The sequence below is a fragment of the Adiantum capillus-veneris genome, chromosome 19 (assembly GCF_014529385.1).
Source record: "Adiantum capillus-veneris isolate H3 chromosome 19, ASM1452938v2, whole genome shotgun sequence".
Taxonomy (NCBI): Eukaryota; Viridiplantae; Streptophyta; class Polypodiopsida; order Polypodiales; family Pteridaceae; genus Adiantum; species Adiantum capillus-veneris.
This window is the reverse complement of record NC_140949.1, coordinates 145773186-145790274: the sequence shown is the minus strand read 5'-3', so window position 1 is coordinate 145790274 and position 17089 is coordinate 145773186. Positions and strand designations below refer to the sequence as shown.

Sequence of the window (17089 nt, the reverse complement as noted above, 5' to 3'; positions counted from 1 at the left end):
ATCATATAGGGATCGAGAGGCTAATCTTGCACATTCAAAACTTGGTCTGATAATCACTTGTGAAGCAACCAGAGCTATTTCCCCATTTGGATTGCAGCTTGAAGCATGAAAATGTCATAAAACTCCCTAACAAACCCCGCTCTTCTGCTCGTGAATATTCCCTAGCACATAACAAAAATGACCAAAGCCCCAATCGGATCCATTGTCTTCATCAAGAGAGTCACAAAAATTTAACTTTAGGCATGCCACAAGGTTGGTTGCCCTAGTCCATTTGATGTGGCAGGTTGGTTATCCCAGTTGTTCCCTCTTGGATAACAGGTCACGAGTTCAAGACTCGTCAAATAGATTTTTGCGGTCTCTTGTGATCGTTCCTACAACGTTAGAACTTCTCTCGTCATCCATGCCATTGAGAAGGCTAGACAATTCTGAAAGTGCAACATTTGAGGTTGCCCGGGAAAAGAATACTGCTATTTTACCCAAAGTGCCTCTTGATTTTACACAACATTTTATACTCCCACACTAATACTTACTGCTGAGAGAATTTGTATTCAGTATTAGAACTTTAAAGCAGCCGATGCTATCATCAGCAGCTATATCCAGAAAATCAACCTTTCAGAGCGATGCCCAAAAGAATGTTACATCTATCACAGAAACTAACTGTTTAAAACCTTTTTAGGTGGCACTTCTATTCATCGTCTTTGTAGGGGTACTCTTCTGCCACCTGCTTCAGAAGTTTCAGGCGCATTTCATAAGCATCGTCTCCACGAAGCACATCTCGGACCCACCTGACCTCTGTTCGCATGTTTACCTTCAAGACATATACCACCATATATAACTGAAAGCTCAAATACAAAGATCGAGCGAAACTAAATCATCAGAATTCACATAGCGTACCATTTCAAGAGCTCCTCTGATAACCCCACACAACACATTGCAATAGTGGAGACCCTGGCAAGTCTCAGGCAGCTCTACAAAATCAACCAGGGGGTTATCATCCAGAGTTAGACTACATTCGGTGCCCTCAGCATCCCAGTTTGCGACCGTAGCAGTTACTCCCAGAAACATTTTGAAACCCACCTACAAAAGATATTGCCAAAAATATTAAGCAGGCAATCAGATTTAAGCCAATGAAAAAGGCAAAGGAAGATAGAGATCTTGTTTGACAGGTTGCTCATGTCAAAGAGTCCGCTGTAATCTTCACTTTGTTTTACTAAATCACTAAAGATATTGAAGGCTCTTTTTACAAAACACTTTGTTCACAAAGAGAGTGAGCCAAACATGCATTTAAAGTTGGCTTTACCCAAGCTTATTTTATCATTATCTAACCCAATAAAACCCCAGCTAGCTATAGGCCTTATTCAAAGTACAAGGGCCAAGTTCGTCTGTACGCTGACAGCCTTGCAAAGACCAGATGGTGGCATCCATATTAATTACATTGAGGGCTCATGAACAGATTTATTTGGACTTTAATATGCAACTGCATTTGCATGATGACATTGATAAAAGAGTTCTATAGCACTTGACTGTGCCCCAACATTTCTTTTGAAATTCTAACTCAGATGAAGCCATTGGAGTCGTCCACCCAAGTATGCCCTTGCCAAATTCTTTTGTCCTCTGCTGAAAACGATGATCTGCAGAAAAAAACGCAAGTGCTGAAAACGCTGCAGCAGTAGAGGTGTGAGAAGAAGGCGCTGGTGGAGGGGAGGAGGTTGGCGATAGAGAGGAGAGCAGAAGAGGCCTCAATTCACAAAACGCTAGGGCTGAGAGCAAAAACGTTGCTGCCAGGAAAAAACGCTGGTGGAGGAAAGGCACTTCTTCTCAATGAAACTCCCCGCAATGGCCTCCTTGCTGATGGCGATGGCATAGTCAGTTGAGGAGGCCCGACGGGTCAGTTGCTTTAGAGCCAGAGGACATGCGTGCAGTTGCTACTGACTTCTACCATGATCTACTATTTGCAGAGCGTCAGGATGCATGCAGAGAGCAGGTGTGGGCACAGATACCTTGTCTTGTGACTGAGGAGATGCGCCAGAGGCTTGAGCTACCTCTTCAGCTAGAGGAGCTACACGCGGCTCTTAGAGCAATCCCCCGTGGTAGCTGTCCAGGTGAGGATAGTTTGACTCCCAGCTTTTCCTTGGAGTACTAGGACTTGCTTGGCTCAGATCTCTACAGCGCTTTTCAGTACATCCTGCACACAGGAGAGATGCCTGACAACATGAGTGAGGGCCTGATTTAGCTCATTCCCAAGGAGGGTGGCTCCTTGGATGAGATTCGACAGTGGCGACCCATCACCATCCTCAACTCATCCTATAAAATTCTTGCCAAGGCTCTAAGTTTGAGGATTCAACCACTTCTAGAGAGCCTTATACATGGGACACACACAAGTTTTGTCAAGGAGCGTAGTATCCTTGACAACATCTTTACTTTTTGGGAGGCTTCTGCCCTCGCGCGGCTCCGTGGTGTGGATCTGGTGATACTTCTTCTCGATTTTGAGAAGGCCTACGATAGAGTTGACTGGGACTTTTTGGAGGGCACTCTACGCAGAATGGGCTTCTCAGATGCTTGGATCAGAGGTGTGTCAGCTCTGTACAGACAGGCACACGGTCAGGTCCTTTTTTCAGGAGGTAGAGGTGATCGTTTCATGCTCACACGTTCGGTCAAATAGGGCTACCCTCTTGCCCCCTTCCTCTTTCTATTCTATGCTGAGGCGATGAGCAGGTTTTTGGTTTTTCAGGAGGTAAAGGTGATCGTTTCATGCTCACATATTCGGTCAGACAGGGCTGCCCTCTTGCCCCCTTCCTCTTTCTATTCTATGCTGAGGCGATGAGCAGGTTTTTGGTTTCACAGCAGGCTGGTTTGCGTGGCTTAGCGCTCCCTATTCGGGGAGATGAGCTACTGTGGATGCTGAGTTTGCAAACGACTCAGTCTTGTACTTGGATGGCCAGGAGGCCAACCTTCACAAGCGTGAGTAGGCTCTTGAGACTTTTTGTTGTGCATCAAGCGCACTGATCAACTGGAGAAAGACAGTGGCTTTCTCGGTTGGTAGTGCTCCTACTCGTGATTGGATGCCAGGTGAGGGTTTCAGATGGATTCCCCAAAGGACTGCAATTCGATACTTGGGCTGTCAGGTTGGCTTGGACTTGTCTCCCGAGCAGCAGATTGCTCCCCTCCTCCTCTCCATCAGGAGGAAGTTGTTACATTGGAGCTCCGCACGACTTTCTCTGGCAGGCAGAGTTGTAGAGGCCAACCAGGTGTTGTTGGCTACTATGTGGTACATCACTTCTTGTTGGATCTTTTCGAGTTCTTGCATCAACCAGGTAGAGAGGCTGATCAGGAACTTCCTTTGGTCAGGGCGTGACTCAGATAGCCCAGGCCAAAGTGGCATGGTAGGTCATCATTCTTCCTTATTCTCAGGGAGGGTTGGGGATCATAGACCCAACACAACAGAGCAGAGCCCTTCTAGGGAAGTTTATCGTCAGAGGACTTCTTCCAGGAGAGGAGCCCTGGAAGGAGTTCTTGCTTCAGCAGCTTAGTGCTAGAGTGCCTCAGGCTAGAGGCCCTTGGCGACCTTCGACCAGATGGATTTTCACAGAGATGCGCAGAGTTGGCTTGAGCGGGAGACTGGAGGACCGCTTCGCTGTGAGTTTGCTCCGATCCTGGGAGCAGTTGCAGAGAGGCCTGAAGCAGCGTCAGCCTACTTGCATGGAGGAGCGCCTGAGACAGCCCCTTGTTTGGAACCCCATGGTTAGCACTCAGAGAGGCCACTTGGTTGGTAGTCGGCCTCATGTTTCCTCGGGGTCCCATGGCAGAGGGTCCAGCACGCACTTTAGGTGACTGGCTACAGTTTTCAGGCTTGTCAGAGGAGCTTCAGGGCATCCAGCTTCAGGGCATGATTGAAGCGCATTCCCTTTCAAGAAAGTGGCAGCCTTGCGTATCTTTGAAGATTCCGTGAAGTTTCCTCCAGCATAAGCTGCATCGAACTGCTGTATGAAGGTCAAAGCCTTCAATTGATCCTCAGTTCCTCTGAAAGTTTCAAACTTCACTCCTTGCCCACCTTCCTTGTAATCCTTAAGCTGACTCAAAGGAGCCACATTATCATAAACAGGTGCCTGTAACAGTGGTGCTCCATGAGTGTTCATTCCAGCACTCGCATCAACTGTTTTCCCTGTCATATATGCATTTTGTACATATGGCTGCGAAAAACCAGCCATACCAAATTGTGTTCCAGGCACTCGAAACTGGCCATAGGCACCCTGAAAACCTGGTTGGACACCCATGTTCACGTACATAGGGTTACCCATGCCTGTTTGCATTGTCCCGAACACATTCCCTGGCATATAACCTGTGGAAGGTCCAGCCATATCTTGAAACACTGAACCACCTCCAAAATAACCAGGATAAGTATTAGGTAATGGAAGTGTCTGACGCATAACGTGTTCATTACTCCCTTGACCATTCACAAACGGTTCCTGTCCAGCTAAAGCAAGTTGCTTTGGATCATTGGACACCGCTAGTTGCTCAACCACATGGGCTTTCCCTCGAGCATCATGAGTCCTCTGCGCATTGGAAATCTCCTTTTCCTGCAACCGCTCAGTCATGCCCTCTGTAGGAGGCTGAAAACCCGTGTCGGAGCTTGTAAGAACTCCTGCATCCTTGGGTTGTTAGCCAACTGCTGAAACATGTCCATGCAGTAACGCAGTTGAGTTCTAAACAACCTGTCCTCTTCTTGAAGAGTTGAAGGAACTTTCTCCGTGCCATGTGAGGAAGATCCCTCTTCAGGTACTTGGTCTCTCTTCTCTGCCATAACGACAAGCTCTGTGTTGCTTTCACCCACAAAAATCCACGCTGCACTTTTTGAAGAAAAAGTGACTATCTCGTCGATGGAACCATATAACCGGCATGTACAACATAGAGGGTGGTACTATTTCAATTACCTGTTAACTTTACACAGAGCACTGAGAAGGGAAGAGAACACAATTGCGTCTGGCGACTAGAATGTCACTGCGCACACAAGACCGACACCCTGTAGGCCCCAAAGACTGGCGCCCCTTTCGGTATTTCTTTATTCAAATTAAGGTAGACGATCCGACCACTTCGCACAAGCTTTCACAAAGCTGTCCAAACCTGGCGAGGGCTGAAAACGCAGGTTTTCGACCTGATTTTGGAAACATAACGGCGCAAAAACCCCTGTAGGTCAAAAGCACCTGTCTAGGACGGATTCCCTCGCTATCTGGAAGCTTTCTGGTGAGCTGTCGCAGAAATTCAGCGGGCTGTAATTCCCTGTTTTTCACTGCCGGGTGCCCAAAAGCCTGTACACGCATCCCAAGGCTCTCACGAGGCTCCCCCGGTGTTCCCTTGCAGTTTAGGTGCGAAACCCTAAACCTGCAGAAAAACACAGCAGGCTGTAATTCGCTGTTTCGGATCGTTTTTAGCGGAGCGAACACGCCTACACGTGTCCCAAGGGCTCCCGCACGCAATGGGACAGTTCCCCTGTGAATTGGACGAGTTTTCACGCGAGAAAACTCTCCGAACTCGCAATCTTTCGGGATGGAACTATGCGTACCTGTGGGGGATTAGCAATTAGCTAATCCGGTTCCTGTTCAGAAGGCTCTTGCCTTGGCAAACGCACATAAACCCCCAGAACTGTACATGTTCATCTGAGTAGCCCATCTAGTGGGGCATTACCATATGTGCCAAAGGGGAGAGAGAGATGCACGAGAGCAAGTCATCGCCCTACATGAGACAGAGGAGAAGGCAAGCTTTCCATTAAAGCTGTAGACCTGCACCCACTACTCACACACACACACACTGTAGCTCACTTATGAGTCAAATCAGCCTCCTCTCTCAAATTGGGCGCCCCCTCTTGCTGATGGAAGTGGAAAACTTCACCAGGAGCCGCCATGTGTCCAGTTTGCCCCTTTTGAGTTAATTCTCTAGTTCCCACTGCCTTATAAAGTTATAAGTGACTTTTCGAGTGGCCCAGACTTCATTTGGCGCACACAGGCTTCCATACTCATCAGAATTCAATGCTAACTGGCCCGACCAGTCCCAGACTTACCGACCCAGACTCCCGCTGTGAGAAACCTATTCGGCCGCAACCGTTTCACACTGGCCATGCAATGTCCACTTGCACCTTTTCAAGGGTTCCGGGGAAAACAAGTAAAAATAAAAATACACCTCCTGGTGACATATACCAACACATTTTGGGCACTGGGGAGATGCCTGATAGCATGAGCGAGAGTTTGATCTACCTCATCCCCAAGGAGGGGGGCTCCCCAGATGAGATTTGGCAGTATTCTTAACTCAGCCTACAAAATTCTAGGCTTTGAGTTCGAGAATTCAGCCACCTCTTGAGAGCATCATACATGAGACTTAGATGGGCTTTCTCAAGGAGCGCAATATCCTTGACAACATCTTCACTTTCTGGGAGGCGACTACCCTCGCTTGCCTTTGAGGAGAGGATCTTGTGGTGCTCCTTCTCCACTTTGAGAAGCCTTACGAGAGAGTTGATTGGGACTTACTTGACGCCACTATGTGCAGGATGGATTTTCTAGATGCTTCAATTAGAGGGGTTTCTTCTCTTTACAGATGTGCTCACACTCAAGTGTTGCTAGCAAGAGGTCGGGGGAAATGTTTCATGCTTATGCGCTCAGTACGGCAGGGCTACCCTCTTGCCCCCTTCCTGTTTCTTTTCTACGCAAAGGCAATAAGCAGATTTCTGGCCTCACACGAGGCTGGTTTGCGTGTCCTCCAAATTTTTTTATTTTTATTTTTTTCCCCGAAAAAGAGATCCTTCTATTAGTTAATAAAACTGTCCATAGGGCTACAACCACCTCTACTAGAGAGGGTTACAACAATCATAAGGGAAGATTCTCCCAATGAAAAAGAAACAACATATGTACAATGAGGCTAAATCAGGAGATGGGAAGAGGGAAAAGCCACACAGGTGGACGGTAGTGCCATCTGAGCCCACCCTGGACCATGGTGACGAAAGACCTAGGGCGCCAAAGTCGAAGGAACGCCTCTCTACGCTCCCACATGTGATCGGAGCTGCCCTGGAGTCTCTCGAACTGTCCCCTGAGAGTATGGATCAGCTCTAGCCAAAAATCTCGAACAGTCTCCGCTCGTGCCACAAGGCGAGCCTCAAAGATACGGAAGCAGCAAGCCCGCCAGATGAACCAGAGTGTCAGGCCACAAACGAGCTCCCAACACACCTCTCTCTCACTGCACCACTCCTCTGGAGTAAGCTCTGTAGCAGGCTAGAGTGTAGGTCGACTCCCCTATATCACTATCATCCTGTTGGTGGAGGATAGCTCAAACTGTAATGCAGAGCCCGTGAGAGTGGACCAAGCAGCTGCCCCCCAAGTGTACTGCCGTGCTGTGGCAAGAGCTGGCATCAGTCGAAGGACCCGAAGCCAAACCTGCTGTGCCATAGGGCAGTCCCAAAGACAATGACGCTGACTCTCCAAAGGATGGTAACAAGCTGCACATGCTGCCGAGAGGCCACTATGTACGAGCCAGCTCCCCACTGTTGTAGCCCTATGTGCAACCAGCCACTGGAACAACGTGACTCACCGCGGTTGTTTGGCGTCCCACAACCTTGCCCAAAAAGCAGACAAGAACTCAGCTATGAGACCCTCCTCCTGCCAATGAGGTGCTGCACTAGGATGAGCCTCTCTCCGTGCTGCAGTATGTGACGTCTTAGTCGAACAGTGTACTGAAAGGAAGGGACACTGGGATGGTCGGCTGAGGAAAAAGGGTCCCTCCAAAACCACTCTCCAAGATCCTACTGCACTCGTGCCATTGGACAGCTCTCCCAAGCCCACAGCCTCCAGTGGCCTGTCTCAAGAGCTGCCGGGTCAGGATCTATGACACAAGTCCTCCCACAAATGCCCACCACTGGTCATACTCCCCTCTCCTCTCAGCTATCGCACAAGTAAAGCGCCAACAAGTACTAGGTCCGGACAATCTACTTCATTCAGTCCTTCACTCGTGCAGGGCAATATATCGTTGCCCTCATAAACATCTACACGGATATGTATGTATGCTTTTGTGGGATTGCGCTTGGAATGTAAACTATTATGGTAAGAACAGTATACATACAGCAGTATACAGCATACAGCTGGAGAACTGTATACCAGAAGAACAGTTTACAAGATACAACTTGCTGAGTGTACTTTTCTGAGTGGTTACTGAGATAATATGGCAAGTAGTACTCGGAAAATACGATGGGAGGTTTTGCGCAACAAGCCTTCGCGCAGGGAAATAGAGAGTAGTTTTGCAGAGGAAGCAGAAGTCTGATCACAGCAGCCATGGTGTTACTAAGATGACCTCCAGTGAAGCCAGTGACAAGAGCTACACAATTCCCTCTCACATGGTGGATCCGGATTCCAACTCAGAATCAGGGCCGTCTAGCAATCCAGAGGTGGACCCTAGAAACATAAGAAAGGGGGCACAACATATGTTGCGTCATGCCATCAAAAGACCTCCTAAGTCCAAAAGTCAGGCACCTTTCACATTAAACTTTCACCTACAGCTACCTCATCCTTCTCTGAAGGATATCTTTTCTCAGGATCAATTGCAACAACTAGGTCTGATTGCATTAGCCATTGTAGAATTACCCATTGATGTGCCTCGAGATATGGTGCATGAGCTTTTGAATCGTTTTCCAAAAATGTGGGGCCACAACCTTACCCCTACAAGGATTGGTCATGCACTGGGTATGACCACCTTCCCATCTTTGAAACCAGCCACACGCACATACTCCAAGCTTTCGAAGGATGCCACAGTACATGCGTGTCAAGAGTTGCTACACTCTGATCACCCAGATTATGCACGGAATAAAGAGTCGTGGAATGTCTTTAAGTATTACTTTTTACTTAGAGATGCCAGAGAAACAAACAAAAGTTTTCCCACAATGTTTTCTCACTGTGAAGGACTCTACTGTCTGATCCACACAATACCTTGTGGATTTCACCAGATTCTTTACACATCTTTGCAGTCCCGGGCTAAGAGGTTTCGAGCCCAGGCAATCAGTACAGTCTAGCTTTCAGTGATTTGCAGCTCCTATGCTAGCTTGGGTGATTAACATACATATAAGCCCGGTGGATGTGGATGCCGAGATGCAGAGTACGCACTCCAAAGTAAAGGGCAAATCGATAGCCCATACAACAGGTCTACTTGAGAAGAAAACGAAGAAAAGGGCTAAAGTGGTGAAGGATACAACAGAATCTTTAATGCCTTTGCCAATTTTAGTGAGTTAGCAGCTTCAAGTGAAGCATCCGATACGACAATCATCATCTACTCCCGCTACTGGTTCTGGGAAACGCTCGGGTGCTTATGGTTAGACTATGCATGTTACAGTTGTGGCTTCTATTGTGTGTGTCCCTCTCCCTACTTCTGCCATTTTCACTCCTACCACAGTTACTAGCTCCAGCATTCCACTTATAGTTGCCTCCTCTCCTATACCTATACCTATCCCTTTTGCAGCCACTCCACCCGTCTCTACTTCTCCAAAGAAACATCCTCCCAGTCCACCACCACCAGTGCCACTTGCCAGCTCTCTTCCACCTGCCATTGCTGCGAGATCTTCTACAGTTTCCGACTCTACATCACTTTTTCAGCTATCACAAGACATATTACAGGAGTCCAGACAGGCCATTTCTACCATTGAGCTTGGGGCAGAGCGGTTGGCGGCTACTCACCAATGCCACCATACGCAACTATGGAGGGCTCTGCGTGTCGCAGAGAGCGCAATTGCAGATAGAGATGCCACTATTTTTCCTTTGCGACATGCATTGCAAGAAAAGTCTAAAGTCGTTGACGACCTCCGAGCTCAAATGCAGGGACTCTGGGAAATGTTACTTCACAATGATATGGGACTTCAGGCTCCAGGGAGTAGGGGATATGGCTGAACACGGCAGAGAATACAGTGCAGGCTCCTGTTGGATATGTACAGCCAAGTATCTGTGACCATTTTAGGGGACCCTCTCTACACACACTTCTATCGGATACGGCCAGCCCCAGCACTATACCTACTATGCCCAAGGGTTTCAGTCGTCGGCTTCTTTACCCCATATGCAGTCGACACAGAGCGTTCCTTGCGACGGCCTTGCTGGTGCACACCGACATGGTTGTGTAAGTCGACGGCTGGAGTATACTTCAGGCCACATACTCCCATCAGCGACACAGCTCCAGTCAACGGGAGCTAGTTTGGCGAGAGCAGCAGAGCTCCTCAATAGCAACCTCCCACTATAGATTTGATGGATCCTCCCCCAGAGGCGGATACTTCAGGTGCAGCAGTGGCGACGACTCTTTCTCTCGGTTGACAGGATCGCACTGCTCTGCTCAGTTTTCTTTTGCACATATAGTGATTTTTTGGGTCTCTTTTCAGCATAGTGTTACTCTCACCGAGGCGGTAAGTGGTTTTGTGGCGGGCAACCTCTAGCAGCCTGCAGGGCTACAGTGTCGCAAACACTGGACAAACAGTTAGTGGCAGTTGGGCTGAGTCCACACTGGACGGACTTTTGCCTGGACAGTGACACGTGGCAGGCATACGAGTGGTCTAGCGATCGTGAGGCCAGACCACCACGACCACAATTTTGAGATAGTCTTAGTTGGATTAGATATTGGTGAGCCGTTGGTGGCTCTTTATGGTTGTATATATCTGTAGCTCTTTGGGGTTTTATGGGATCATCTACTTTTGTGTGGTCAGTCATCTAGAGTCTCTCATTTGGAGTTGTACACGGGACATCTGTACCATCCCTGTACAGTTGAGCCTCGACACCCCCACTGTACCTATGAGATCTGGGCTGGAGCAGAGTGTGTTGCCATGCCAGAATCTGTATCGGCTTCTTTGAGTTTGTCGATGTTCATGCTGTTCATGATCTGCTCACTCGTACTGTTGTTGCTCTGTTGTTCTTTGTCTTCTGTGTTTGCATTCTATGGAGTGAGAAATCTCGCACATTGCACCGAGGAGCACCCACTATAGAGGACACGACACATTATCTCCCTTCACCCCTCGTTTTAGAAGTTGCATAAGCAGAGCAACAACTTTAGAGTAATCCTTGATAAACTTGCGAAAGAATCTAGTAAAGCCTAGAAAGGACTTTACTTGGCGCACATTCTTCAGAATGGGCCAATTTCGCACTTTATACAATTTTTCAGGGTCGACGCGAATTCCATCGTGAGTAATGATGTGACCCAAGTACAGAAGCTCTTTTTTAAAGAATTCACACTTCGAAGCTTTAGCGTAAAGCTTCTCAGTTCTCAGTACTTCGAGAACAGTGCGTATATGCACTAGGTGCTCACACAAACTTCGGCTGTAGATCAAGATATCATCGAGAAATACAACAACGAAGTTGCCCAAAAATAGTCTCAGCAGATCATTTATCATCTACTGGAACATAGCTGGAGCATTGGTCAAACCAAAAGGCAAGTACAAAAACTTGTAGTGACCATAACGTGTATGGAAGCCTGTCTTAGGAATATCTTCCAGTTTGATTCATATCTGATGATAGCCTGATCGCAGGTCTATCTTCGTAAAATACAACGCTCCATGGAGCCGATCTATCAGATCGTCCATACACGGGAGCGGGTACTTGTTCTTGATAGTGAGTTTATTCAACCCCTTGTAATCCACGCAGAAGCGCATAGTGTTATCCTTCTTTCGAGAAAGTAACACTGGCGCTCCCCACGGGGATTTCCTAGGCCGAACAAAACCCCTGTCGAGATAATCCTTCAGTTGTAGCTGAATTCGTCCTCCTCGGTTTTACTAAACCGATAGGGTTGCTTTGAGAAGGGCTGACTACCAGCCACCAACTCAATGCCATGATCTACTCCTCTCGAAGGCGGCAGGCCAGGAGGTAGATCATCAGGAAAAACATCCTTGAAATCAGTCATGATTTCTCGGATAAGGTTGGATTCGTCGGAATCCCCAAGTTCAACAGAAGAACATGAAACATTTTTACGAAATTCAGTGACAGAAGTACCAAGCACTAATGAATCAAACCAAGCAGATGGTATACATTGATAAAAGTCAACATCAGAAGACTTTATTTCGTTATACATTTCCAAAGCAGTAACAACTGGTATTGCAAAACCATTATTTGCAGACTTCTGATTACAAAGCGACACAGATACATGAGGCATGTTCTGCTTAACAAAAACAAGAGTGATGTACATAGTCTATATACAATGAGTCTTGTTTATCATAAAACCATGGAATTCCTAAAATAACATCTGCTCTGTCCAGGCGCATGATGTGGAAATCCAGGTTCTCTTTGTAATCAGCCAGCTCGAGCAACAAGTCTGGAACCATCCGATTCCATACATCCGTATCCACGCCACGAGCCATCTTCACGCGATACTCATGATCACTATCCTGCGTCCGCAGGTTCAGTTTCTGCACCAATTTTGCATCCACAAAATTGTGTGAGCTTCCATTATCAAGGAGTACGGTAACGTCGTGACCATTGATCTTCCCGAGGAAACGGAGAAGATCGTGCTTACCAAACACTTTGGTGCTAAAAGTACAATTTGTGTATGAACTATGCGCTAAATGATGGATTTCAACTTGAACAACATCAGAGTTACCTAAGATCTCGTGAATCTAAACCGAAGGACGGCCTTGCGGTTTCTGCGTCTTTTTCTTTTTAGGGCAATCCTTAATTTGGTGACCCGTCTGGCCACATTCGAAGCAAGCCCCCTTCTTTACTGCATTAGCAACCGTAGCATTTCTGGCTTTCTTCTTTTCCTGAGAAGATCTTGGCGGTGATTTGGACTTATGCTGGAATCGGGGTCGCTTCCTCGAAGCACCCTCACCGGATTGATGGTCTGCAGTTCTTTTCTTCTCATAATTCGCTCCATTTATCAAATGCAACATCCTGGCCTTTGCCACTGCATCTTCGACGTAAGTCGGGGCTTTATCCTTTATCAAGGCCCAACGGTAATCTTCATGTAACCCCAGTAAGTACATGTGCACGGCGTGCGTGGAATCCACCTTGCAGAAGGTGAGCGCCTCTTTGAAAGCTGTTGTATATTTATCAAAAGACAGAGTTTTCATAAAAAGACTCTGCAGTTTGGCATACGCTTTCAAAGGGTCCATTTTAGCAAAATCCTTCTTGAATTTCACACAAAAATCTGCCCACGTCGTAGGCTTTTCTGTCATATCACGCCACCAGGTAAGCGCCTTACTGCGCAGATAAAGAGGAATCGTCTGAATCCTCCGTTCATCATGCTCCCCATGGAGATCAAAGTATGTGGTCCACTGATGCAGCCAGTTATTTACAACCAACTCCGTACAGTCCTTCTCTTCACCTGAGAAATTTGTAGTTTTATACGGAATTGTGGCAATCGGACCACCCTGCGACGAACGCCCAAAAGCAGCAATCTGCGTCCGCAAATGCTGGAGATGGGTTTCGCCCTCGGAAATACGCGCAGTCGTCGACTGAGCCATATTTTCGAGAGTAGAAAGTCGGGAACTGAGCCCCTGTACGACCCCTTCGAGAGAGGCCAAGCGAAGGTTCGTCTGAACATTCGTGTTTTCCAGAGCGGTAACACGCTGGTCGAAGCTCTGGAAAGTGCTTGTAATCCATGTGTAGAGAGCATGCATAAAGGGAATTTGGATGTTACCTGGCGCGTCGTCACGCTGCACATCTGAGCTGGAGGAATCCATAGCGAAGTGCATGAAAAAATGGAAAATTCACGTAAAACCAGGCCTTTTCTGCACTTTTTGGTCGCGAAAAAGTGAAGTTCGAGGAGCTCCACGCGTCGGCGTGAGTGCGTGAAGGCGAGCAGGTGATGGCGGGAGCGCGGGAGCGCGAGCAAGTGAGAGAGAGGAGGCACGAGAGAGAAGCAGAAGACTCAAGAAAATGAGTTCTCAGTAAACTTTGAAGTCTCTATAAGTGAATTTTTAATAAACTCAAGTTTCAGACCCTGGCTTTAAAAATTCAAAATGTCCTCGCCCTTTTAAAATAAAAGGGACATTTACATAACCTCCTAAGTAGAGGAAAAAACTCAGAGTAGAGTTTCCAACGCAACCTGCAAAAAATCGCACATAGAGAGAGAGAAGAATTGACGCATGGAAAAAAAAAAAAACTCGTGCCCCCTTGTGTTTGGCACGTGAACAACACACGCTGCCCTCCCTCTCCTCCCGCGCAACACACGCTGGCTCCCCCCTCCACTTCAGAGAAAAACATTCAGCAGCGCTGAATGTCCAGAGAGGTACTCTCTCTCTCTCTCTCTCTCTCTCTCTCTCTCTCTCTCTCTATATATATATATATATATATATATATATATATATATATATATATATATATATATGCTTCGCACAGAGAGACTTACAGAGAGAAGAACTTACAGAGAGATGTAAAAGTATTTTATATGCTGAATTTCAATACAAAAACAGCAAATTAAAGGTAAATACACTGATTTTCATCGAAAACCAGCAAATTCAATAAAAAATCCTCTGATTTTCAGCACTTCCCCCTTATTAAATCGCTGAATTTTATCAAAAATCAGCGAGCAGTCTGTGAAATTTCACCTACAAACAGCTCAAGAGAAGAAAAATGATTAATCAAATAACCATTTCATCAAAAATTGCATGAAACAAGGACTATCCGACTCAAACCTATCCGTAGGTGTGCACACAGTCCCTCGTGCAGCCAAGCCGGCTCTGATACCATGAAACGAACGTGGAGATAGGATCTCCCGACCATACGGACCGCCTACAGATGCGCATCGGACGAACCACCCGACCATAGCCACCATCCGGCAGCTCCCCCGTGCTGGGGCCAGCGTCCGAGGACATAGGCGTGCACCTGTAAGACCGGGCGTCCCATACCACACTCACCTCCTCGAGGTGACCTCGCGCACTCCTAGCCTCGCGGGCTAACCACTGGCACTCTGCCAGTGGGGGTCGATAACTGCAAATGAGGCCTTGGCCTCCCTTTTATAATAATGGCCGGCCACACTGGCCGTGTTCACACTACATCCGCCCGAACACTGGACGCCCATCCCGACGGCATCTGGGCTAGATCCCCTCTCCTGTGAGCGGGACATAACAACTGCCAAAGCTCTGATACCAATGTAAGGTGCAGCGGAAGTGAATGTTGATATTGCTAAAGATGAGTGCTCCAAACTGTGCTCAAGGGTTTCTTTTACTTACGGAAGGGAGAGCCTTCCGTTCCTTTAGTGATAGAGTGCAATGATCACAAACAAAGTGAATGCTACTGTGAATGAAGGTGCTGAGACTAAGAGAGAGAGAGAGAGAGAGAGAAAGAAAGAAAGAAAGCTTTATTAACGTCTACTAGAGGCCGAACTCGACCTATGAGACAAAATCGATGTACAACTGTCAATGCCCTCTGGGTGACCAGAAAAAGGATAAAATATAACATGAAATAAAATAAAATAGGACTGAACTAGTAGGATAGGAGTGATGAGTGGAGTGGGGTGGGTGATGGAGCACTAACACTAAGGGTATATGAAATATATGCGTAGGGGTGTACAAGAATGCAATGCAAACTAGCTAGCTCCATCCAGTCCCATAATGAGGATGTAATATGTGATACATAGGCGATGGCGAAGTAAAAATCCCCTGTAGCATGATCTCCGGATGTAGATGTAAATGAGCGATCTGCTCCTAGATACGGCGATGATGACGAGCCCGAATCTCTGTAATCTCCCTCTCATGTAGTACAGGTGTCTGGTAACCACAGAGAGAGAGAGAGAGAGAGAGAGAGAGAGAGAGAGAAGAATACGACACCAGACAGTTCTCAAACCCTCCTCCAAGGGCCCCCCTCTCTATGGCGAGAGAGGTCTATGCTATAGATTGCACAATCTGATACAATGGTCTAAATGCAATGGACTTGTCGACGACAATGATGACGACGACGAGGACGGGCTGAAAACTGAAAACGCTAGGGCTGAAATGTTGAAATCTACAAAACGCTGACTTTCTGCTGATCTCTGACACTGTGTCGGCGAGGATGGCGATGACGACGACTCGAGGACGATGCGCTGAAAACGCAGATGCTGAAAACTTAAAACAGGCGGCTGAAACTGTAAACACTGGCTGACTCGACGGTACGGCGAGGATCTGTTGCAGATAGGTGAGATATGCGAGGCTAGGGGCTGAATCTATTGTGGCTAAGTGCTGAAAACTGAAAACGCTGATGTGTTGGGCTGATCTGGCGCCGGAATCTGCAAACGCTAGGCTAGATCTGCAAATTGAAAAACGTGAGACTGGATCTGTTGTTGATGAAAACGCTAGGCTGAATCTGTAGCAAAAACACTAAAGAATCTGCATCCAAAAATGCATGTGCTGATCTGCTGGCTGAAAACGCTAGGGCCTTCTGTCGGTCTTGCTGAGGAGAGAACAGTGCAAGTTGTTGGAACTTCTTCTGTCTCTGCTGCTAAAAAGTGCTAGCGCTAGGCTTCGTTTACAATGCCTTAGCAATTTGCCCTACTCACTTTTCCAACAAAAATCACTTATCAATAAATAAGTGAGAACTGTGTATTTTGGGAAAAAGGGTTCTATACACTATAAAATGCTCTTGATGGGTACTGAATGTCATGTTGATGATCATGCTGTGTGCAGCCAGAGGATATGCAACTATTCTAAGTGCCTGGACATACACGGCCTGCTCACAGGCTCACAAAGGTGCCAGAACACTTCCTACGCTGACTTGAACCCTAGACCTGAGATAGCTTGTCCACATCCACATAGGGTTAGATGTGCACGTGACAATAAGAGCATGGATAACTACCAATAGCTCTTTCTCATAAATCTGTGCAACCACTTCAAGCCGTGAAAACATCCTGCTCTCGTAGGCAATGACATGGCCTTTTTGCATCAAGACTGCTCCCAGACTCCGACCACAAGCATCACAGTAGACTTCAAATGGCTTTTGCAAGTCTAGCAAGGCCAAAACTCATCCTGTTGTCAATTTTTCCTTGAGAGTCTGAAAGGTTGCAATCTCTGTCGGCCCCCAAGTAAAAGGAACTCCTTTCTGAGTCAGCATATGTAAGGGAGAAGCTATCTTTGCAAATTTCGGAATGAACTACCGATAATATGAGCACAAGTGCAGAAAAC

General features: G+C 47.1%; 1 protein-coding gene across 1 annotated transcript in view; it reads right to left on the bottom strand.

Moving 5' to 3' along the window:
- Window positions 1-446: 446 nt before the first annotated feature.
- Window positions 447-17089, bottom strand: part of LOC147435024 (Transport protein particle (TRAPP) component) — a 75056-nt gene continuing 58413 nt past the window's right edge. The window contains exons 4-5 of the mRNA XM_086491381.1: window positions 895-1077; window positions 447-808 (exon numbers count right to left, since the gene is read on the bottom strand). Coding sequence (XP_086347507.1) covers window positions 686-808; window positions 895-1077 — 306 coding nt within the window. The 3' untranslated portion in view covers window positions 447-685. The remainder of the gene's footprint in view (window positions 809-894; window positions 1078-17089) is intronic.